Below are 24,527 nucleotides of genomic sequence, written 5' to 3' on the forward strand. Positions count from 1 at the left end.
GATCAACAATACCATAAGACTCAAATGCACCATAAACCAGAACTAATCTTTAATTGACCTCGTATTTATTTATTTATTTATTTATTTATTTATTTATTTATTAATAAAATGGCGGTATTAGGGACATTATTACTCATTGTACATTGCAGGCTTTCTTTTAAATGTACTGTCGTGCTACATAATTGCATAAGTGCATGAGCAATGATTCACCATTTCACCCCATCATCACTCAGTATGGCCTCATTTAATTCAATGATATTTATTAATAAATTTATGTTATTATTGTTATTTGTATTACATATATTGCATATATATTGCAATAGGTGTTTGTATTTTTGCAGGTGATGTAAATTGCTACCGTTGCCTTTTTTTTAATTCACATAATTGTTATTGTTTCCATTTTGCATTTCTGGCTGTATACGTATTTGCGTCATGCATGCAGTGATGTCTTTAATAAAGTAGAAAAATGGCTGTTGTTTTTTTTAGAATATTTTCAAGCGTTATTCCTATGCTGTTAATAAAAAAAGAACAATAAACAATTAAGCAGCATCACTGCGGCGCTATGGTGCAATTCAGTGTAAAATAGAGTTTGGAAATCATGTGATACATCGTTCTGCATTCGGCTTGCTGCAGCTCTGACCTATATTTCATACAGGCCGTCGCGCATTTCCGGCAGCTTTCACAACGCATTTATCTTGCGCGCAGTCTGCAGAAGCGAACCAATTAGGCCTGTTGGCGCTCATGGTGAGAGATGGCGAATATATGGAAAATCTTTGCACGCTGAATATAAATAATGCCTCTCTCTTTTGATAAATATACATCTTGTAAACATTAAAAATATTATACTGGAATTAATATGCCAATATACCGACATTATAGCCAAGATAATTTTAGAAATAACTTGTAATAAAAACAATATAAAGGAAACACATGCTTGCTTCGGTGATTTAGACGAATTATGCCACGTATAGGCTATTCGATATTTTTTTTGGGGGGGGGGGGTGAGGGAGGTTGGGTGTTGCATTGAAATTTCTTATTGAAACGCCATACATGCAAATCTAAACATAAAGACATGCACCCCGCTTATAGCAATAATTTTGGCCCGCAGCCTTCATTTATTTTTGTTCGAACTGAATAGTGGAAAATAAAGACCGTCCTCTACTATGAGTACTAAATAATAATAATAAAAATAAAATGATAATAATAATTCACTGTACTTCAAGGTTCAAATCACAATAGTTTGTGTTTCTTTGTTGAGGAACTCTAGTAAAAATAATTTAATCTTTAACTTATTAAATTCGTGGTATTTCTTTCGATTTTTGTTGATTAGAAATAATTATGCATCAATGGGCTGCATATTGTATAGCTACAGTTGCTCAATGGACGGTTCTGGCTTGTGCTCTCGTCGATACAAGCCTCTGAGGATCGTTGGCGTCTGACAGTGATAAATGAGCTCCTCTGTGCAGTTTATGCATTTATTTATTTATATTTCCCTCCTTTAATCCAGGCCATGGTACATACAACGCGCAACAAAAACCGGGACAAAAAAAAAAGCGTTGTTATTGCTTTGAAAACGAAGTAATTTATTCCGTTTCATAAAGAAGGTATATAAAAGGACTACCACAAATTTCGGCATTCTTTTTTTCCCCTTTATCCCATCTTTGACCATCAAATTAGAAACACACAGACACACTGATTTAAACAAACACGCAAGCACACGCGTGCACCGTGCAAACAAAGACGTGTCGTGAAAACCAGCTGCAGCTTCTTTCTTATTTTCCTGAATTTAGGAGTCGGCCCATCCATCATGGCTGTCACGATCAATCCAATAACAGCAGACAAGTGCAATTCCGTCTTCTATCGAACCGAAGCTGGATACGTGACCTGCTCCTTCAACTAATTTTGTTGCTTTTTTTTTTTTCTTCCAACGCCCACACACGACCTCCCCATCTTTCTCTTTTCATAACACACAGTGCTTTGTCCTTCTTTATTTTATCTCGATTTGGCTCTACAGTGAAGACTTCTGTTTTGGTGATAGAAAAATCATTAAAACAATATATAAAAAAAAAGATTGAACTCTTTATAAATTCCCTTTAGTTGCACACAGAGGAAAGCATGAAAAGAAAATGCAACAGAAACCAACATGAGTGTGACGTAATATCACTCAAGGTTGGCGATGTGTGGTGAGGTCACAATAACAATACTGTATTTTAAAAACCCCAAAAAAAAAAGCCGCAATGAAAAAGCACAAATCTATACAGCACAACAATTGAAATTATTATACATATTTTTCAAATCTATTCCAGTGTTTGCGTGTATGTGCGTGCGTTGTGTCTGTACACTGATGTTTAGAAAGGAGATGCAAATATGGAAGTAAAGCTTCACAGATTGGATTCATAAAGAAAAAAAAAAGTGTCATCCCTGTGGTCCGTCGTGTTATAAAAATAAATAAATAATTTAAAATGAAACTGCGGGGAAATGCGTGACTGCTTTTCTTCTAAATGTCTTATTTTGTTTTTTGTTTGTTTTATTTTTACATAGCAGCCACCCACCTCCCCGGGTCCTTTTGCGCTCCGGCGATTCCCGTTCTTCGAACTCAAGTCTCTTTTTCAACTGCATTAGGGAAAAAAAAGTAGCCTACAGGTGACGCTTTTACCCCGTGATCCTCAACACTCGTGTGCGTGCAAGCCACAGGGCAACAAAGTTGAAGTGGGGCGCGAGGGGTGGTCACGTGGAAATGCACCGGCTGCTTCCAAGCTCCTCAAAATGAAGATCCCTGAGCCAACCATGGAGGCCTGGAAAGACCAAGATAAGGTAGATGGGGTGGTAAGAAATAAAACTCACAATCAAACGAGCCTACGTGGACAAAATGTTCTCAGTACGTTCAAATAATGGCAAATAACATTGATAAATAAAATAAAATAAATGTATCATCAAGTATTTGCTTCAAAGTAGTAGAAGGATGATAGTCTTCTATCTTAGTAGATAAAATAACAGAAATGTCTTCAGTGGTATTTTTTGTAATGCCCCCTAAAAAGTAAAAAAAAAAAAAAAATTACTCTACACAGGAAATAATTCAGGCAACTATAAATATGTAAAGTCTAAATTTGAAAGAAACACAATCAACTAATAAAAGCCTTATATTTTTTTTGTTTTACCTTGTAAGGTGAAAAATACATCATGATAATATACTTATTGCAAGATAATCTATTTTAATTATTCAATTAATTAATCAATAATTTACATATCTCTGCTGAATATTATAATTATATGTAATGATGTAAGAATTGTTATAATGGTTGTCCAGTCATATATTTATGAAACATTGTCAGACAATAGTATGATAGTTGAGTCATAAGTCAGCACAACTTGTCAAAGAAAAACTTTCCCCTCACAAGACCCATTTCGATCTCCTATAGACAGCAGAAAAAAGTGATAAATGATTGTTTACACTTTTAAAATTCAGCTTTTGGCATTGTAATTTTTTTGCCCTTTTTCAGTCTCCTAATAAAAATATGTTTGATATAGGGCAAGCTTACATACCACATTCTGTACAGCCATCATTTAAGCAATTCATCATTTAACATTTCATTACAGAGTAACCTCCTCAATTTTTGGAAAGAACTTTTCAAATATCACAAGCATTGCATGTGCTGCATCCATAGCAGCGCATAGGTCAGTGCGCCAGGCCTATGCAGAAAACATAATGCAGACTCACTCATGTATTCCATGCTGGTTAAATATTATGGGTTTGGCTTTATTGTGCATGGAAAAGCGTAATATTTCTGCAGTCCTGAGGAAATTTACTGCTGCAGTCAGCATATGCTCTCACTGCAGATGAAATTGGGGGAGGCAAATACACCAGGCTTCATTGAACTACACAGTAACTAGCCACTCATCATTAAATGAGAAGTAATTAGATTAAATCACAGCCAAATACATGTACAGTATAGTGTTTATTCTAGTTGAAAAGCCATGTCGATCTTTCTTGCAATTTTTTTAACATAAAGCATCATGAATGATACCATTTGAACTTCATTAGCAACATTCGGGGGATTATGAGACAAGCAGCTGTGTTGGCGAATATTGGCCCACTGGATAAAAAATGAAGCAAATGCAGCCCCCTATTTACATATAAAGAGCTCTATTAATCAAGGTAAGTGTCATTACAGCGTGGCTCATTGAGCAGTGGAGTGTGGGTGTTAAATAAAATTCTCTGTGCTTGGATGCCTTCGGCAGGCAATATGTCTTGATTTGAGAAACTGTCAGCAGCAGTATGAAGCTGGTCGGGGGGCCGAAGAAAGAGGAAGAAAGGGGGTAGGGGTGGGATTAGCCTGATTCTTAATGAGAGGAAAGATGGAGAAAAAAAAGATGTGGAAAGGCAAAGAAAATATGGTTGCGAAGGAATGTGATGCAACTACCACTTCTATTTATAAATTACAAGGATCATCTAACAAACAATGCCGCCTTTGTAAAAGTCTTTGTAATGTAGTATATATACATATATACATGTATATATATATACACACAAATATATATATATATATTTATACATATATAAACATATATATATATATATACATATACATATTTTTTTCCTTTAAAAATATCATTATATGCCGCCTTTGTAAAAGTCTTTGGAATGTAGTATATACATATATATATATATATATATATATATATATACACACTTTTTTTTCAAAATATCATTATATGCAGCCTTTGTAAAAGTCTTTGTAATGTAGTATATATATTTTTATATATTTATATATATATATTTTTTTTGAAAAATAAATGTAATCTGTTCCAGCCCCCTACTTTTTTTAATGAGATAAATATCTCTCTACAGTATTGCACTACGACATACAATAATCACATACTTAAATAGAATATTTATATCGGATTAGGAATTTTGCATCATGCTTCACTGGACATTGTGCTGCTCCTCCTGTGCAGACCGATACCAATAAGGGGCAGGATAATGCATTCATAATTAATTCATACACAAAGAAGATGATCTCAAAGCGTACATGTAGAACTCAGGAGCTAAAAAAAAAAATTTCCAAATATATTTTTGGTTACACTGGTGGTTTTCAAGTAAGCTTATAAGGGCTCTACGAACCTATTTTTTTTAGATGCCCTGGGTACAGCCATGTTGCCTGAAAGAAGGGGAGCCAAAGGAGAGCCGTGACGCAGCGACGTTGACAACCCTCTTGGCTCTCGGCCACCTCCTCAATACAACACGATCTGAGTACAACGCGGCATTTTTTTGGTCAAATTCTGATGAATCTGAGTCATTCTCGAAATTTTCTCACAATACTGACCGTAGGTAAATTAATTAATATATCTGCCTAACCCTCGCAATGAAAAAATTTTTAAAAATATGAAATAAAACCCTTTTTTTTGCACCACGTTCATAAATCATCAGCATTTTTTTTCTTTGGAGAGAAATGGAAAATGAAATTTGCACTAATATACTTACTTCACCCTGTTGTTGAGGCTGGCCTCAGTGGTGTGGGCTTACATATAGTGCCACTGCCCGTCCATGCCCATGTTCATACCCATTCCCCCCATTGGACCTGGAACAAGTGTGTGTAAAGATGAGTGGCACATGAGCTCCATATCAATTGCATAAATGATAAGGGTGCATTGTCTCCATTCATTTTATAACGTGATTTTAAGGCGGGACATTTTTTTACCTCCGGGTCGGAGACCCATGTGCTGTTGTCCGTCAAGAACAAAACCTCCCATTGGTTGGCCGTCTGGACTGTAAGCTGTACCTTGACTCACTTGACAGAAGAACAGAAAGGGCATTAAATAAGTTTGAGGCTTCATTTCAGTTTGATACTACTAAAATTATTTTATGATCACCATATGATTTTTTTTTTTACCTGCTCTGTTGGACTGGTCAATCATAGGCTGAACTATTCTCCTCCTTGCATTGATGAACCTAGAAATCAAACATATGCAATATAAATAATATATATATAGTAATTATTTCCCCAGGTCATGAGAGAATTGAACAAAAACAAAACTAATTTACCACAACTGACCACAAAAAATGTCACAGCTTTTTATTTTAAATTATTAAATTTATTTAATATTTAAATTTATTTAAAAATCTTCTAAATGAATTATTTTTAATATGACTTAAGTCCTTTCATTCACTTAATATGGCATATTAAATTCCCAATTCTTCTCAGTTAAAACATTCAGGACATGGCAGTTTGAATCAAACTGGAAACCAATGCTGTGTCTCCAGGGACTTCACTAATACGCTTCACTACCACAGATACAATCTGGTGTATTAGAACCTTGTAACATATCTATAAAAAGAAAAAAAATCTATTGATTTAGGTTTAGCCTTGTAGCCACAGGCTATAATAAGACTAACTGGTCTGCCAATGCTTTTTCATGAACACATCCCTAAGGCTGCACGGTGAGTCGGAATGCATTGACATCCGCTTTGCAGCTTTCAACGCTAAATGTGCATTGCTGAAAGGTCATTTAGGCAGTCTTTACATTTGATAATATATGTATTTTGTTTTGTGAAAGTAACCTAATATTTAAAAAAAATGGTTTTAAAGGCACTCACCAGTTGTTGACTTGGAGAATGGTGAGGCCCGTGTCTTGTGCTAGTTGTTTCTTCTGTTCCTCCGAAGGATATGGGTGCTGTCGGGGGATAAGTGATTATCAAAATGTTAATATTGACAATCATGTGACTGTGCAAGTGTAAAAAAACAAACAAAAAAAACTTTGCCTGACCAATGTTTGGCCCTGTTAACACTTGAGGCTAAAAGTGCGTGGCTTTGTGTGACATTATTTGACATTATTTGGCATTGCTTGACAAACGATCGGGTGGGATGTAAAGGGGCACAATGGTGTCTTTTGTTTGGGGTCTTGGTAAGGCCAGGCCCCCCGTCACCCTGCGAACAACCCCTCCCCACCTCTCTCCATCTCTCCCGTGTGTGTGTGTGAGAGAGAGAGAGAGAGAGAGAGACAGACAGAGAGATGGAGGGAGGAGGGCGGCAGATGGCAGACAGAGGTGACCCATGTACTGGGAACAGGGTCGTGGGCCAGTCGCCATTCTGCTGCTGTCAGGCCATCAGCTGCCTCCTGTGGTCATCAGTGAAGGATGAGCTTCCAAGCACTTAATTTTCAACTTCTTTTCAGGTTAGGGGTTGAACCGATTCCTCAACAAGTCATATTTTCGACTCCACATCAACGTTGAAGTTGAATAGTGACGAATTAAGGAATTTTGACACCAATAGTGCTCGACATTGCTGAAGCAGAAATTGACTGAAATTTTGTGAGTGCAAAGTGCATTTATACAAGTAAGCTGCAATATTTCTTTCCACTTGCGGATGATGCAGTCAGCCGTGCATGTGATATGGGTAACCTTGCGTGTCACCCCCTTCGTCCAAATCAAGGCTGAGCAATTAAAATATTTTTCCTCGTTTACATCACTAAATCTAATCCGCAGGGTATGTGCAGCAAAATCATGCAATACAATCTTGAAATTTCAATTTTACTTACTCCAGTTTCCTCTTACATTCCAAAAACATGCATGGTAGTCCAATTGACCACTCGAAACTGTTCATAGTTGTGATTGTGAATGACATCGGTGTCAAACTCAAGGCTCGGGGGCAAGATATGGCCCACCACATCATTTTATGTGGCCCGCGAAGACAAATTGTGCATCGGCTTCAGGTGTCAATACTAAAATTACAAATTATCTTCACTTTTAAAAAATAGAAATACTGCTAGTAATTTTTATTACTATTCATCTTTTTCAAATATAAAATTCCAGCTTAGATTACCCCTCGCCCAAAAACTGCTGGGATAGGTTCCAGCACACCGGTGACCCTCGTGAGGATGAATAAATAAATATATTTTATAATATTGGAATAATAAAGCTCAAATGCTTAAAACAAAATAGTTTTTTTTTTTTCACGCATGCACAAGTCAATTTGGGCATTTGGGGGGGAAAAATTTTGCTCCAAGTATGTTTGAATGTATTTGTGAGTACGTTCGACCGTATTTTCGAGTACGTTCAAACATATTAAAATGCGTTCGAACATTCAAACATATTTGCCAGTCAATTCGGGTTTTTTTTTTACTCCACATTAGCAGCTCCACGCTTCCGTAAATATCTGGTCGCATAGCGCAGACCTCACCTGAATAGACATACAGCTCTCTTAAAAGACTCATTTTACTTTACTTTGTGTGAGGCCATCAGTGAATTCCAGCGTGTGATGACTAAATTCAAAGTTTAGCATTCATCTTTGAATGTGGTCAAATGTAAAGGTTGCATGGAAACCAACGGTTTGACCAGGCTAATGAGACGATAATGAATGATATAATGAATTGGAACCTTTACAGCTGCGTTCTTTATAGCTACCTCAGAAGAGGGGGGGGATCTTTCAAGTCTCTTCAGAATGGGGTGACAAAAGCATGAGGCTACGACCGAGGAGCCCCCCTTACCCCGCGACGTGTGACAAAACATAATCCAGCTCCATTCACAACCTCAACAACTGATGAATGCTTGATCGCTTGGGTGTTGCAATGGGCCTTTCAGAAACCCAAAGTCTCCTTGCACACTTTTCATTGGCACATCCTGCCATGGCAAACACTTTTGCTTAACAAATTAGAGGATTGTGAACAGAAAAGGGATAATTCAATTATCTTCCTTTTTTTCATCACGAAATCTAAAGGTGGGCTTTGGAAAGGGAAGGGATTACGATGAGTACAGGATCTGTGTGGGCCTATTATAAACTAAACGACTAAGAGCTTATGACACATCTGACAGTGTGAAGTATAGAAAAAAAAAAATAAGAAGAAAGCATTGGCTCGATCTTTTGGACCTTGGACAAAAGGTAAAGCACTCCAAGTTCGCTTTTATTCTCTTTCTGATGTTGATATCTGTATAAACCAAGGAATAGTGGTACAAATTGGACCTTGACATGAAGGTCGGTTCTTCTATTTCACCAGGATCAAAGATGAACGATAAATAAAAACTGTGCAAATATTTTTTAAAACTCAATAGTAAGAAAAATTGCTAGAAATATCTGTATTGTTTAAAAGTGAAGACAATTTGTATCTTTAGTATTGACACATGAAGTTGCTGCACAATTTGTATTCGGGGGCCATGTCAAATGATGTGGCGGGCCGTATCTGGGCCCCCGGGCCTCGAGTTTGACACCGATGCTCTGGAGGAAATACTCCATGGCTTTCGTTTTAAGATTCTTTCGGCAAAAATTGTGTGTGTGTGTGTGTGAGTTTTGTGACAGAAGACCTGGAGTTTGCTTGAATCCTGCAATTGCTATTGGAAACTAAAAAGTAGGGAAAACCAAAATGTCTTACTGTAAGGTGCTGGAATAGCCACGCTCTCATTATATTTGTTGCCACTTTCGGGAAGATGCCTCTTTTCTTCTGCCTCTTCTTATCCTGGTCATCTTCATCTCCTGTGCCCGGTGATGCTAGGCTGTTGTCGAGGCCGTCTCCTATACGATTAAAAAAATATTAAATTTGGGCTCAGGATTTTACACAACCCTGCCAAAAAAAAAGGCAACAATTTTGTGTTGTATTCTCGTGTGAAATGGCACAGCACAAGATATTTCCTCTCACCTCTGTTTGACTCCCCCGGACATTGGATAATGAAGAGGAGTTTGGGGGTGTGGGATCTCAATAAGACCAAGAGCTATTAATACAATCTGAGTCACTGGCTTGACATGAAGTAATGACTGCAGGAGTTGTGTACCCAACGTGAAATAATGAACAGGCACTGTGCTACATGTAATGTTATTTATATGTGACCTCTATTTGAATTGAGACTAATGATTTCCTTCGAATAAAACACAATAACAAAAAGTGAGTATGAAATACAAACCCGATAACATCAAACTCTGTTTTGTTCAAACTTGGACGTGAGGTGCATGTTTGGGTGAAGGGGGGGTAGGAAATTTATTACCCTTGTGTTCAGCCAAATCCCATCCCCCAAGCATCCCATACAACGTCTGCGTCACGATCGTCTGCATCTCTGGATTCTGCCATTAGCAGCATCCTTGTTTGATTTCAGAAGAAAGCCGACGCGGATCAAGGCAGGAGGCTTCGGATTTCCGCCCCTGCTTGCGCATGGGGCACTCTGCTCCCTCTCTGCCATTAATTGTGCATCAGCCGAGATGATTTACTTTTAACAGTGGTGGTTATTTTTTCTTGCCCTCGGGGCAGAGTAGCCTTGAAAGCCTGCCTGGAGGGCATGTGAATAATGCATCTGAGAGACTCCTCCCCCGAGGCGGGACAGAAACCCTACTTTTCTTAAGATTTGCCCGAGCATGTCTTTTTGTTTTTAGGGATGCATCAATCAAGCGCATCTATATGAGCCATATTCATGAATAAATATTTCAGCTAATGAATATTGACATTAAAAAGGATGTGTTCCATGGATGGGGGGGAGGGAGGGGGTGGGTGGGAGTTTTGACGGATGGCATCCAGAGATGAGACAGCCTCTGTGTTGTTGTCTGTGTTTTCTTTACAAGTTTGTTTTTAAATAAGCTCTTTAAGTAAAACTTAAATATTGCCTTTTTAGTAAAAAAAAATATTTCTGCTTTGAAATAAAATACATTATTATTTAATAAATTATACTTTATCAATTCTAGCTTAGTCTACCTGTAGTTGGAGTGTTCTTTCGTAATGTTTTAAGTAAATAAGGCAAAGTGAGAGAAAACAAAAAGTACAGAAGGGGAAAAAAAAAAAAGCGCGCTAGGCTCAGACTAATTATCTCTACGTATGGCATGTCACACCCCCCCACTTCACCCTGGTCTACCTCCTCTTCTCTCCTCGCCTCATCCCTCTTTCTTGTGCAGCAGAGAGGGGAAAGCCGCAGGGCAGATCTTCTGCTACACTAATCGCTTCTGACTGCTCCCCGGCAACTCAGCCAATCTAAGCAGTGTGTGACGGTCCAGTCTCAAAGTCGTACACCCGTGCAATTCTGCCATGCCCCTGCTCTCACCCGCCCCCCCCCCCTCCCATTACTCTATCCCCCCCCCCCACCCCATCAGGGCGCACTCCACGCTGCCTGCCAGTGTCTGCACGCGTGACACCCACCGGAGGGTGGAGGTGGAGGGTTGGGCATTACTGCAGGGTTGGCTGGAGTATTGCCCCGGGGCGAAGAAGAAAAACATACACAAAAAGCAGCACCCTAAGATATGAAGAAGAATTTGCACTCTCCGTTCCGCCTTTACTGCTCTTTTCAACATTGTTATATATTAATGCTTTTTATTCCAACACTGCCTTTTCCTGCTCTTTTATTTATTTAACACACCTAACACCGCAAAATGTGCTTACTTGAATTCTGCAATGTGTTTTTATTTTTTCTTGATTGAAATCAAATCTCAGAATTGATCAAATGGAGCATGCAATGTGAAAAAGACAAAAGAGAATTTTTTTTTTAAATAGAATCCCTCACTACTAATTTGAAATACACCCATTTTACTAACTGGTGTATTTAAACGTAAGTGTGAGATAAAAAAAAGATATGTTTGTAAAACAGGCTAGATGAACTAAGAGAGTTAGAATTACCATTACGTGCCACAGTGTCATTAGCATTAACATTTTCTTAATGATAATAACACTCATGCAAAAAAGCTACAACATTAATTTATATTAGTTTGCGATGTCGAGGCAAGTCGATATTGTGCTTCATACGTCTAATTTTTTTATTGCTTTGAGCTTCGTGGATTTTAAAAAAAAATTTGGTCTATTTTTTTGCTCTTTTAAACACTGTTATGGTGTGACGAGCAGTCAGTGGATGGTGTGTGAAAAAGACAAAGTGGGGAGCACTTAGCAGAACTGATTGCTGTACCCCATTTGCATCAGTGATGCAAAGCCAGCATGCCTATCTAATGAGCTCAGCAGGTCCCTGATCCATCATCAGTGACACCACACAGCTCTTTCCCTTATTAGGCATGATGCACAGCTCCAAATGGAACAGTCTGGATTGTTTCCAAGTCTTGGGGAATACCTCTGCGTTGGGATCTGAACATGATGATTAAATTTAAAGTGGAGCACTTTTGCATTTGGTAATCAGAATGGCAGTGAAAGGTAATGTTTCAATATTTCTGCAAGCGTGGCAAACATCTTTTTTTTTTTGTTAAGAGTGGTACTTGACTTAGAATACAAATTCAAAATTTTCAGTGACCAAGGTCATAATAGACTCACCTAGCAAATAAATTGGTTGTTTTTATAAAGTGTAACCAAGCCAAAAGTCACGCACGCACAATCGGACATGCGTGTTGGTGCGCCTGTAAGGGGTGTGGCTAGTAAGTCACATCAGGAGCTGCATTGAGTCAGGTTGGCTTTTTATCAAGCCATTCAAGTGCTTCAGTTTGTGTTTGATTTTCCTGCTCAATGAATTTTTGATACTCGTAACCTGGGGCACAACCGTTTTGGAATGGATGGTTATCTATCATGATCCACTGAAGGATTATTGTATTTTATTCATTAATTTAATTTAATTTAATTTAATTTAATTTAATTTAATTTAATTTAATTTAATTTAATTTAATTTAATTTAATTGCATTTAATTGTATTTAATTGTATTTAATTGTATTTTATTTTATTTTATTGCTCTGCTTTTTGCCTTGTTTCATGTTGCAACACCCATACTGCTGCAAATAGGCCTTACTGCGGCTATGACACGATTTGGATTAAAGAGTTATAATACACAATACGTTTGAGTGTGTGCGTCATTTTGCTTTCCCTCCGTCCCACCTCCTTCATTCCCATGGAGTCTGCCCTTCTTTATAAAACACCCACAGACCCATGACAGATGCAACAAAGACACGATTCCGTATTGACAGTGAATCTGTGATGTCACTGGCATGTGAGCAACCATAGCATGAAACATTCCATCTTGCTGTGAGTCCGTCAGAAGAATTCTACACTTCCTGTTCCTTACAATACATTTTGAAATACAAATCTTTTTGACCAGTCTATCTCCCGCCTTTTGTTTTATCTCAGTCTTTGTGATGGACATTTAAAGCTTCTCCTTGTCCACCCCCAGACCTCTTCCAAACATTCCTCGGATAGCTCAGCCCCCTTAGCTGTGGTCAACAGCAGTAACCCTGGGGGTGGATGTATCAAAGGGACCCCCTTTACATATCACACAGCTTACAAGGAAACAACCTAATGCTGGGAGGCCACAGAGAAGTAGGCAGCCAGAAGCTCAACCACGAGTGGCTAGGATCATTTTCCTGTGGTTTTAAGCCAATTGAAACTACCACAGTGCTCCCAAATGACATTGGTTGGTTTTATCAGAACATATTGGAGTTAGTATTCACGCTGCAGTAATGTTAAGACAAGCGCTTGATGCAATAATTACATAAGAGTGCATTATTTATTTTTATTACAGAATATTTTACAGAATTAATAGAACCAGTGGCATTGAAAGGTTGTGCAAAGAAATAAAAAACTATAGTCACTTATGAATGATGATTTTCAATGACTTGAGATGAATTGAGATGCTAAAAAATATGGTGGCTAAATTTGTGGCTGCTCTGATGTTCCATGTAGCCTGCACTAGTTACTACGCTTTCCAAACAATGATGACATAAAATATTTTGGATGCACCACACATCCATCCTTAAATTTTTGTTGTGCATCATTTTGGTGGGGTTTTATTTATTATTTTTATTATATTATTTTCTATCAATTACTTGTTTATTTATTTATTTTAAAAATATTTTTATTTATTTATTATTATTTATTTATTATTTATTTCATTTCTGCATTTGCTTGCTCAATAACTGCCAATGCAGATTCAATTATGACTTAACCGTACATTTGGGAGCAAAAATCAGTAAGCTTAATGAAGTGATGTTGCTTTGTCCACCAAATTGGGGGGGGAGAGTTACACGTAATGAAGTCATGTCTCGAGTTTGGCATCCATTAAAGACACGGAACGGACTTCTGTAGTCTCAAAAGGCTTTTTAACTGCAGTTTGTGCTGGGTTTGATTCCTCTGTATCATAGTTAGAAAATAAAGCAGAAGCCCAGGGAGCCTCAGCAGGTAGCATACAAGCCAACCCTGCTGCAGCAACTGCAGCTCTGATCATTCCATTCTCCTCTCTGCCTTTGTTTCATATACATAAAATGCTCTGCCCTTACATCCCCACGGGGGATATTCTGCACCCCCATCCTCAATGTATTCTTTTCCAGGTCAAAAGGCCATGGACCTTGAGGTTTCCCCCACTGTTGTCTAAAAAAAAAAAAAAAAAGCCTAAAGCAAAGAAACTATTCACACCCAGGCTGACTTGACTTTTAGATAAGCGGGAAAAAAAAAAAATCAAAGAAACATGCTCCTGCAAAATTGATGCAGTAAGAAAGTTTTGTTTTTTTAAATGTGTGATGCAATATCAAAGTAAAAATCATGATCTGGTTCTGATTGTCTACTTAATCCTCTCAGTTTCTCTTGTCTTGCAAAGCATCCTCCGATTGTTCTTATCAATGCTCTGCCCATTGATGCCTGATGGGCAGAGGCTGGAAAGTTGCTTTAAAGTCCTTTCTATTTTTACTCCCGCCATAGGGCAGAACAACAAAAACAAACCATAAAATTCTTATAGCCTCCAATTACCACACTGGCAATCACACTAAGTGCTAAGATAGTATTAGGACAACACAAGGGCCACACTCGGAGAGAAAATGATGAGTTAAAAGATCTATTTATCACTTCTAAATGAGATGTACCCAGGATGCCATTGTCAGGGATCTTCACTAATGAAGCAACTTTTTGTTTGAATGCTGTCCCAGAGTTCTGATTTGTGAATTGCAGCCAAGGCTAAGCAGGCCGGACAAAAAAAAAATATATATATATATTTCTGTAGCTTTTTTAAAAGGCAAGCCTGTCATTGACAAGCAAATCTTAAAAAACTGAAGTTTGCACTCTGAGTCTCTTTTTGATGATACAATTTGCAGTCAAAAAACAATTTGCCACCTTATCTAACCATCAACCCATGTATAAAATTCGAAGGAAACACTTTTGTGAATACCGTCCTCCCTTATCTTACTATAAACCGTGGGTGTCAAACTCGAGGCCCGGGGGCCCAGATATGGCCCGCCATGTCATTTTATGTGGCCCGCAAAGACAAATTGTGCATCGACTTCATGTGTCCGTACTAAAATTACAAATTATCTTCACGTTTAAAAAAATAGAAAAATGGTGCGCAATATTAAATTAAAATATTTGAGCAGTTTTTACTAGTCTCTGATTCCAAAACACCCCTGCTATAAATATATGTACACATGTCATGAAATAATCCCACTGAGTCACCTAAATTTAAGAGGGGTCACGGAAAATACAATGCTTTGATATGGAGGAGACTTGTAGGCGGTCTTTCTTACCGAGTTCACTGGTGTTGTCTCCACTCTGAGAGACGTGTCCCCCACTGGACGGTCCTGGGGTTCCTACCGAGGGTGTGGAGTGGGCGTCATCCAAGTCTCTCCAGGATGCTGGGTTCTGAGAGGTCAGGGTAAGGTCCGCACACCGGGGGACAGGAGATAAGAAAATAAAAGTAAAGAAGAGAGGAGGGAAGGGGAGGGGGGGGGGGGGATAGATGAGGAAAGTCCAGTAGGTCCAGTAAGTGCTCCATTATGCACTTTTACAAAGACAGCAATTAGCATTGCAAGGCGGTAAATTAAACATCGCATGAGAGATCAATTACCATTCTGCCTGTGGTGGATTTGAAATCACACACCATAGAAAAAGTCGATTTCTAGAGAATATCTGGCAATCCTGCAGCATGTGAACCTTGTGACGCCCTTGTCGTTTCTGCGAGCGGTTTTAGGTAGGAGCTCTGTATTTATTGGGAGGCTTGGTCAGGGTACTCAGACGGCTATAAGCCCAAGCCAAACAGTAGATCTCCCTCTTCAGCCTCTTTGCGTCAGCTGTTTGCCTGATGGTGATCAGATGAAGAGCTCAGCAGATGACAACAAGAAGCACAAGGACAAAAGCGCAGTGCGAAGGGGGGGCCTCTCCACGATGGCCCCTCTTTTCTTACATGACCAAAAAATAATTGCAAATCCTCTGTAAACGCGGCTACTCAAACAAACGCCATGTGTTTCTATATTTATCAAGCTAATCAAGGGCTTTTTTTTCATATCCCATCTATTAAAAAGCAATCAAAAGGAGCACAGGATGCTTTATGTATTGAGTCAAATTTTAGGTGTCAAACTTAAGGCCCGGGGGCCAGATACGGCCCATCACATCATTTTATATGGCCCGCAAAGACAAATTTTGCATCAACTTCATCCGACAATGCTGAGATTACCAATAGAGACATTGCTACCAATTTTTATTACCATTCATCTTTTTCAAATATTTATACAGTTATTACTAGTCTCTCATTTCAAAACTAGTTATCATTAATTACATCCCTCCGAAAGAAACTACGATGCAGCCCACGACATAAATAAGTTTAAATTAAAGTTTTGAATACTAACTACAACCAGGTGCCCCTGTAACAATGCATCTTCTTCCCTCATTGCAGAGCTTGAGTTAAAGTTAACATACAGTACATATCACAATGAGTGTTATCAGTTGTCTGGGTTATCAGGTAAGACACACACCAGACTAGTTAGGATACAATTAGTACTTCTAATGGCTTTATGGTGCTTCAAGCCTTCATGTTTTATTGTGTGAACCAGTTAATTTAAATTTCATACAACAGAGTCACATATAGGACATATAGAGCATATTGTAAAATATAAATAAATGTTTTGACTATTTTGACTGAAGTAATTTTTTTTCATCCCTAAGAATTATGTGGTGTAAAAATTCAAAAATGTTTTTTTCTCTGGGTCTCAAGATGCTATTGATCTTGATGAGAAAAAACAATAAATCACATTAAAGAACATGAATATATGCAAGCTTTCTGATTTATTGTGTCCCACGAGTTGTACCATGACACCATAATGATGAATAAGACATTGAGGAGACATTTTTATGATCCAGTAAACTCACATGATCTGCAAGGTTGGTGGAAGATCCTGAGAGATCGTCAAAGTCCGACTTGCAGACATCTCGCTCCTCAATGACCAAGTCGATGGGCATTTTGCCTTTCAGACAACTGATATACCGATGGCAGAAGTTATCGCAAAGCTCGTGCACCTAGAGTAAAACCAAAGATCATTTTAAATACTGATTTTTATATTTTCACTCAACAGGTCAGACAAGAAAAATCAAAGTTATGAGAATACTGGGTATATAATTTACATGCACCAGAATAATACTGACCTTTTCTAATTCCAGCAGATGAAAACGCAGAACTTGAATAGCTTGAATCATCTGAAGGAAAAGAAACCATCAATCAACAGTGCCTGTGCACAAAGCCTTCGGGGGCTTTATAAAACGTTATGCGCGTTATGAGTACAACAATGATTTTAATAACTGCGCCCTAAAGGGATGTGATTGCTCCAGGCAAGCGCAGCAGCGTGAAAAGAAAGAAGGAAATGTTCTCACCAAGTTATCCAGCTCTGGATTCGATGAAAATAAAGGTTTCTCTGCGCGGATCTGAAATTAGAAAACGACGTGCAAATATTTTGTCAATATCATTGCAATTGATTGCAGCAATAATATTAATTACTAAAACCTGGAGTATTTTTATTTCTTACTTGTTTGGCAAAAACCGCGATGTCCTCATTGAAGGAGTCAGAAGAGCAGACGTCCCCGCCCGCAACTCCCGGTTCTCTTGGCGTACACGTCGCCAGCTCGCACTTCTCGAATACGAGCGCAAGAAGCGGGAATAAAGGGTGGCTGCAGCACAGTAACGTGAAACTCCCGTTAAAACAACAATCAAGCATGTTGGCCTTGTAGAGGAAAAAAAAAAGAACAAACTGATACGAATTAAATCAACCCTTTTGAACAAATATTTAAATGTAATTCAATATTTTTTTTGTTTTTTAATGAAAATGATTTTCATGTTTTGATTCTCGGAATTTTGTATTGGATTACTTAATAATGCTCGGAAACAAATGCTAATTGGGATAAATGATCAAATTAATGGACGTTATTTTCATATAATGCTGACATCAAACTGGAATTACTTGATAATATTTGTATTTTAAGGTGTTTCATACCAGCCAGCCTTTTATTGCGCACATTTCTTATTATTAAAGTGTTTTATTCTGTAAATAAATATACCCATAAATCTGGTCCTTGTCTCTTTTCAGCGCGTCGTTGACTGCACTGCCCATGCTGCCTGGCATGATGCTGTGCGGTGCGTGGGCTCCGTAGTGCTGCGTGGGATGCGGGGGTGGCCCGTGGTTCAGGTGGTGGACCTGGGGTAGGGGCCGCGGGGCGTGAGGGTCTCCGTACATGGATGTCGGGACTCCAACTCCATCCATCCCGCCTCCGTAATGAGCCAACTCATCGTACTTAGATGATAGACAAATTAATTTAAATGTTTTAATAATTAATAAGAAAAAATATATTGTGATGCTATAGGTTTCTTCGCTCATATATGACATGATGGAATTTGTTTTCACACAATTTAAAACTACATATTTAAAAAATTTAAATGAAATATTTTAAAAAAAAAAAAGAAAAGAAAAGTGTGTTACTTACCCTTTGCGCCATCGTTGAGCGCAATTTTCAAGCGTACAAGAAAAGTGACGCTGAAGAGCACGGATGACTTCAAAAAATCCAAGAGTCAGAAAAGTATATTCCTAGTTATAAAATATAGTCCCGTTGGCAAATCAGTAGAACGACAATCAATAGAACGTGATCAGAGGAAAGAAGTAATCATCATCTGTCCTCGCTACTAACGCTCAATTTGCAAACTTGATTCCTGTGGTTCGAGTGGATTAGGTCTCATCTGTGAGAATCAGTGCGTGTGTTTGATGTTCATCTGCGCATCAAGTCTTGGACAGAAAGTGCGCGGACTCCCTGCTAGTCTTTCCTTGGCTTTTGGGGGGATTGTGTTCTCTGTCCGTGCGCGCCGACACGCTCTCTGCTCGCAGATTGGCTGAGGAGCCACTTATATGAAGCGAGAACTGCAGTGTATGCTGATGACGGAATTTGGTGAAGGCTGGATTCAGCCATCCCACGGTTAACGTTGACAATTGCAAGTCCCGGTTATTGCCTTCACAATAAAAGCTCTACAATTGTAAACAGTTAATGCCATGACGTGTGTTCTGTATTGTGCAAATGAATAATACATTATGTATGATTTAAAACATGAATAAGCAAATTGTTTATTTCCTACCTGGCAACTAGACAATATGGGTGTCTCATGGACATTATGGATTATTCTTTTATTTAATTTCAATGATTGCCACTCCACTAAAGTAAAGAAAATACTGAAAGTGTTTTTAATGTAGCTGAAGGTTTATTATTTTTAGAACGTTTCAATGCCCCCACTTGCTTGTTTCAATTTATATGCTTTTATTTTCAAATGACACACTGTTTCCGGTCAGTGTACTTACGACTTGACTGTTGCCTCCAGGTTCGGCACTGAAACCTGGTGGAGGAGTTTTCCAACTTTCAAGTATGATTATTTTAGTGTATAGTGTGTATTCAGTAAAGATTCAGATTAATTTTATTTTATTATTTTATTTAAATAAATAGTACTTATAGCAAGTAATAATAATGATAATAATAATCGTGATCATTAGACAAATATTTCAAGACTGTTAAGGTTTTTAATAAAATTATCATCTACAGATGTTAAAAGTCATGTTCAGGCATCAAAGTATGAATGAACTAATTGGTTAAATTTTTTATATAAAATTACTGTTTATATCTTTACTTTATATCAACACGTATGCATATGAGCTTAAAATCATGCATGAACAATATTGTCTAAAGTAAAGTGAACATATTTAGGTTATTTTGTGAACTTTGAAAATTCATTGTCTTACAGAGGAATTTCAAGATAGTAGTATTCAGCTAGTTTACAGCATAAAATCCTACCAACCTTTTCTCTCCCAAATTTGTTAGGAAATGAATGGTCGAAGCATTTTCTCAGGCGAAATAATTCTTGCATGTACTTTATTTCAAACATAGAAACATATTCCACCCTATTCTTTGATATGCCGTGTGTGAATTATTAAAGGCATACATTTGAATTAGAAATACACTAACGATAAGGAAACAAGGAAAACATGTCCCATGCCCGGGGGCTACGTCGCTCCTCATTGCATATTATTTCCATGCCCATTCTGTTTCTTCCTCCCTATGTTCTCTTTCTGTTTACCTCATTTTACCTCGTCCCTCCCCACACAAACTCGGCCAGCCAATGAGATCTGAATGCATGCTGATTCAGAGTGTCAGGCCCTGTCATACATGTAATAAATTACCATTTAGTCAGGCAAATGTGCATCTTTTTCGACGCATCACCAGATAGGGGCCAGTGCACCACCATCCTTGACCTCTTCTTCCACCCCACCCATTGCAACGTCAACTTTCCTCCCCCCCTTCCCTACCATCCTCAGACAGTCTCGGTCGAGCTGCCTCTGTCACCCGTCATCCTGTACCCCAGTGAGAATCATTAGCATTGTCAGAACTGACTGAGAAAGGAGGGCAGCAGAGACCTGGGTGGATGGGGAGCAGGGGCAAGGGGTGGGGTGGTTGTTGTTGTTGGAAGTGGGTACATTTGCATCAATGTAGGAGAGATAGATTGTGTTATAGCATGCAGAATGAGAGATACTGTACTTTATGGAAAAATTTCAAAAATTTGGTTAGTTTTAACGTGGTATTGTGGTCTAGACGTACTGAACTGAATTACTGATTTTAGGGTGTTGCAAGGGGTGGCCACCCCTACCTAAAGTTTTGCCACCCAACCTGTAACCGCAATTAAAGAAACAACATTAAATATTTGATTTTTAATTAGAAATTCATGTGATGTGTTTTATAAAAAAAATAAAAATAAAAATAAAAAATCAGGTCTTCGTCCTGGTTAGTTTTGAGTCAGTGACAAAAATAGCTTATAGGCACACAAAATAGGAGGAAGTGTGTGTAAAATAATGATGGAAAAGTTGACATCGGAAGACACTTTGGTCAGGGGTGTCAAACTCTGGCCCGTAGGCCAAATTTGGCCCACAGTGTAACTGTGTATCGACTTTGTGTCAATACTAAAATTGCTAATTGTCTTCCCTTTTAAAAAATAGAGATGTTTCTAGCAATTTTGACTACCATTCATCTTTTTAAAAATTTGAACAGTTCCAATTTCAAAACTAGTTATTCATCAGTTTGTTGTGCAGCCTATACTTTATACAACATGAGATGTTCATACATTTATTTGTCTTGACAGTCATAATGGCCCTCCGAAGGAAACTATGACTACGATGCGACAAAAAAGACTTTGACACCCCTGAGTCAGAAGCTACAAAGTGATTGTCATCACTTTCTATCCGTTGATCAAAATAACAATGACGCTGAGAGCATGCATGTACCCATTGCTGCTCTGCTCTCTTATTATTGGATGACCCGTCATTCGAGATGAAGCAAGCCATGTAAGATGCAAGCGGCCGACTTCCTCATTGTTCTTTCCAATGTTCTCAAAGTGATCGTCATCCGTTGATCAACATAACTCAGTGTGTGTAACACTGATCTTATTTATGGCTCCAATTGTGGCCTGTGATCCCTTTGTCTTGCACTAATGGGTCACTGCTTTTTCGTGTGTGGGAGCTAAGATACACACAATGAGCCCATGAGTGTGTGTGTGTGTGTGTGTGTGTGTGTGTGTGTGTGTGTGTGTGTGTGTGTGTGTGTACGTGTGCTCCTCTAATGATCAGCCTGTCATTGTTGAGTGGTGCGCCAAGGTGGCAGACCAGACCAAATCCCCCTCAAGTCCACATTTTGTTTATCTATTTTGTGTGTATTCATGCGAATGTGTGACTTCATGCTCGAGACTGGTTGGTGTGTGTGTGTGTGTGTGTGTGTGTGTGTGTGTGTGTGTTCTCATCCCCCAGTCTGGGTGTCAGTATTAATGAGCCCAGATTTCATTTTCGATGAGCGATTATTTGACTGTTCATTTGGCTAAGATTTATGACGAGGTCCTATATCTGTAGCCCGCAGCGCTGCTCTAGTCTTTAATAATGGGAAATGAACACATTAATCACCCTGTAGCAGTCAGCCTCACAGAAAACACAGGAGCGATATGTAATCTCCAACACTGGACACAGGAGAATATCGTTGCCTATTTAAAAAATCCTTACCTAGCACAGTGTGGTAAGAAAAATTACTTCTTTAATTTAATGTGATTTTACATATTTAAAAAAATACGTGTAGACAAACTAACATTTTTGCACAAGCTTTGAAACCTGCGGCTTATAGTCCAATGCGTCTTATTTATGGATTTTTATGATATTGTAAAAAGATTCGTTTTGGTAATAGAGGTAATACAATAAAGCAGAGCTAACCCTAATGCTAACTCCAAGCTAATACTGCAGTGACATTAATCAGGTAAAATTGCATAGTGATGAGAGTTTAGCAACAAGTAATAAAATAACTTCAAGTGCATAACATCCAGTAATGTAGCAGTATGAGACTGCATGACATTCAGTGATGAATATAAAAATAAATATAATAAAATAAAGAAGACTGAGTCCCCGAGTGGCTATGCAAACTACTCACACTATGCTGCCCAATAGCATCCTATTTAAGAAAAACAAACTTAGTTTGCCTTTTACGAACTGTAGTTTAACAAATGATTCATAGTCCTTTTATATAAATTATTCCTTGAAATTACTCAAATCTTGTCTATTTCGCAACAACAAAAAAATCCACTTCTTTCATTACTTTTGGATCTGCTTTGTACTGTCACTAAAGATCTGGGTGGTCATTAACCATTCAATGTGTGTGCGTGTGTGTATATTGTATTCCCTTGGGCATTGTGGACAGAAGCCAGCCATCTCATTATGTTGCCATTGGATAATTTTAATTGTTAATTCCAAACAAAGACTCACTGGATGGTTTTTTGAACACATCCGTGGTGTGTGGATTTGCACTCTACGTTGAATATCCTCTTTTAAGCTTCTTTTTGTGTGTGTTGACGTAATGTCCATAAATCAACCAGATATGGATGCTCAATGATATCAGTGGCTTTATAAATTGCAATTATTATCTTTATTTGGTAGTCTTTTTTTTTTTTTTACTGTCCATCTGTTGATCCAGAGATATAGGGTTCAATTTAATGGAACGTAGTGGAAAGATATGTCATCAATTTGGGCCTATTCATTTTAATGTATTCTGACATGATGGCACAGACAGCATGAGGAGGCACTTAAACTTAACAGCCGGATGACATAGCAATGAACTAAATACCACATTTGAGACAAAGTGAAAGTCATATATTAACATTTAAAGTAGTTTTCAATGAAACTCAAAGATCAGTGTAATTGTATCAAAGAAAGTATCTACTCATTTTTGCAGCCTCTGGCACAGAGCTTGGCATAAATTCAATGAGGACGTCTAAACTGCCTATGAATGCAGTGATAATGGTAAATGAGGGAGATCTGGTGCAGTCGGAAAGGCAAACTGGGTGTTGGTATGTATTGCAATACTGCCATCTACATGCCAAATTTGGTGGCACACTATCTAACCCATTTTTCTTATTTCCCGTGAGTACTATTTCATTATATTCTAATTTTTAGTAGTTGTGGCCATTGTAACGGTTTATCTGAATTGTTTTTTTTTAAACCCACGTTTCCCCATTTATTTTTTTTAATGATTATTTTTGGTCTTTCCAGCAAGACCAATGATGGAAAAAGCTGGAATAAAGGAACAAAACTGTGAAATGGCCTGTGACTAAGTCGCCTGTGTGAAGTTGTGTGCGACTGTTAATGGACAAGTAAGCGCAAAAAGAAGCATTTTGATTCGAGATAAGCATTGGGAACGACTTTGTTTGCCATAAAAGCAATCTCTGCAGTTCGCTCGCTGTTTGCCTGTTCTTTGGCTATTAAAGATTTCCACTCACCAATAAGTGTCCCAAATGAGCATACGATGCCTCAAGAAATGAATCACAACTTCAAGGCGGTCCTTGGTTTACGACGCTGATCCGTTCCTACGCGGCAATGAAACCGAATTTCGGTGTAAGTCGGAACAGTAATAAAATGAAACAGTATAGTAATAAAAAAGAGAAAACAATTTCTTACCTTTATTACTGTAGTTTGCTTGCGTTGCAAGAGAGAGACGACGCAACAGTCCAGTCCGCGGTGTATTCGCACCAACTAGTTCCGAGTTACGAATCTTAAGACGCCTATACGACGCTTGCGACGCAAAACCGCTTAAGTCGAAAAAAGGCTTTAAATATGAGATGAATAAATAATATAAAACATAACATATGATACGCGTGTCGTAAATACGAAATGGCGTAACTTGAGGACGTCGTAAACCGAATTCCCCGGTGGCACAAGCCAATATTGAAAGACTGACTATGCAACACAACTCACACGACACAAACAGCCTTTTTGAATAGCAGGTTCAATCAGTGTACCTGGCGGCACATCTTTAACCAATCACAGATAACGCC

The 24,527-nt window shown here is 38.3% G+C and overlaps 1 protein-coding gene across 2 annotated transcripts; it reads right to left on the reverse strand.

Moving 5' to 3' along the window:
• Positions 1–1,973: 1,973 nt before the first annotated feature.
• meis2b (Meis homeobox 2b) lies at positions 1,974–24,462 on the reverse strand. Of its 2 annotated transcripts, XM_088362387.1 has the most exons (14): positions 24,151–24,462; positions 23,973–24,059; positions 18,197–18,429; positions 17,668–17,809; positions 17,516–17,566; positions 17,291–17,341; positions 17,018–17,164; positions 15,400–15,514; positions 9,364–9,503; positions 6,596–6,672; positions 5,892–5,950; positions 5,700–5,789; positions 5,483–5,579; positions 1,974–2,795 (listed from the first exon to the last, which is right to left on the reverse strand). In XM_088362387.1, exons 3-13 carry the CDS (start codon positions 18,397–18,399, stop codon positions 5,521–5,523), a joined length of 1,134 nt encoding a protein of 377 aa, XP_088218513.1. In that variant the 5' UTR covers positions 18,400–18,429; positions 23,973–24,059; positions 24,151–24,462; the 3' UTR covers positions 1,974–2,795; positions 5,483–5,520. The 2 variants fall into 2 exon arrangements, with proteins under 2 accessions (XP_088218513.1, XP_088218512.1); XM_088362386.1 differs by lacking the exons at positions 23,973–24,059; positions 24,151–24,462 and adding an exon at positions 18,620–19,144.
• Positions 24,463–24,527: the final 65 nt, after the last annotated feature.

This window comes from Syngnathus floridae, chromosome 19 (genome assembly GCF_059516105.1).
Source record: "Syngnathus floridae isolate MCC-2025c chromosome 19, RoL_Sflo_1.0, whole genome shotgun sequence".
Classification (NCBI taxonomy): Eukaryota; Metazoa; Chordata; class Actinopteri; order Syngnathiformes; family Syngnathidae; genus Syngnathus; species Syngnathus floridae.

Coding starts and splice junctions, on each gene's coding strand:
- meis2b (XM_088362386.1), bottom strand. Junction 17,567..17,667: donor TCGCGGTTTTTGCCAAACAA/GTAAGAAATAAA, acceptor TTCTAATTTCAG/ATCCGCGCAGAGAAACCTTT. Junction 9,504..15,399: donor AGACAACACCAGTGAACTCG/GTAAGAAAGACC, acceptor TTAATCGTATAG/GAGACGGCCTCGACAACAGC.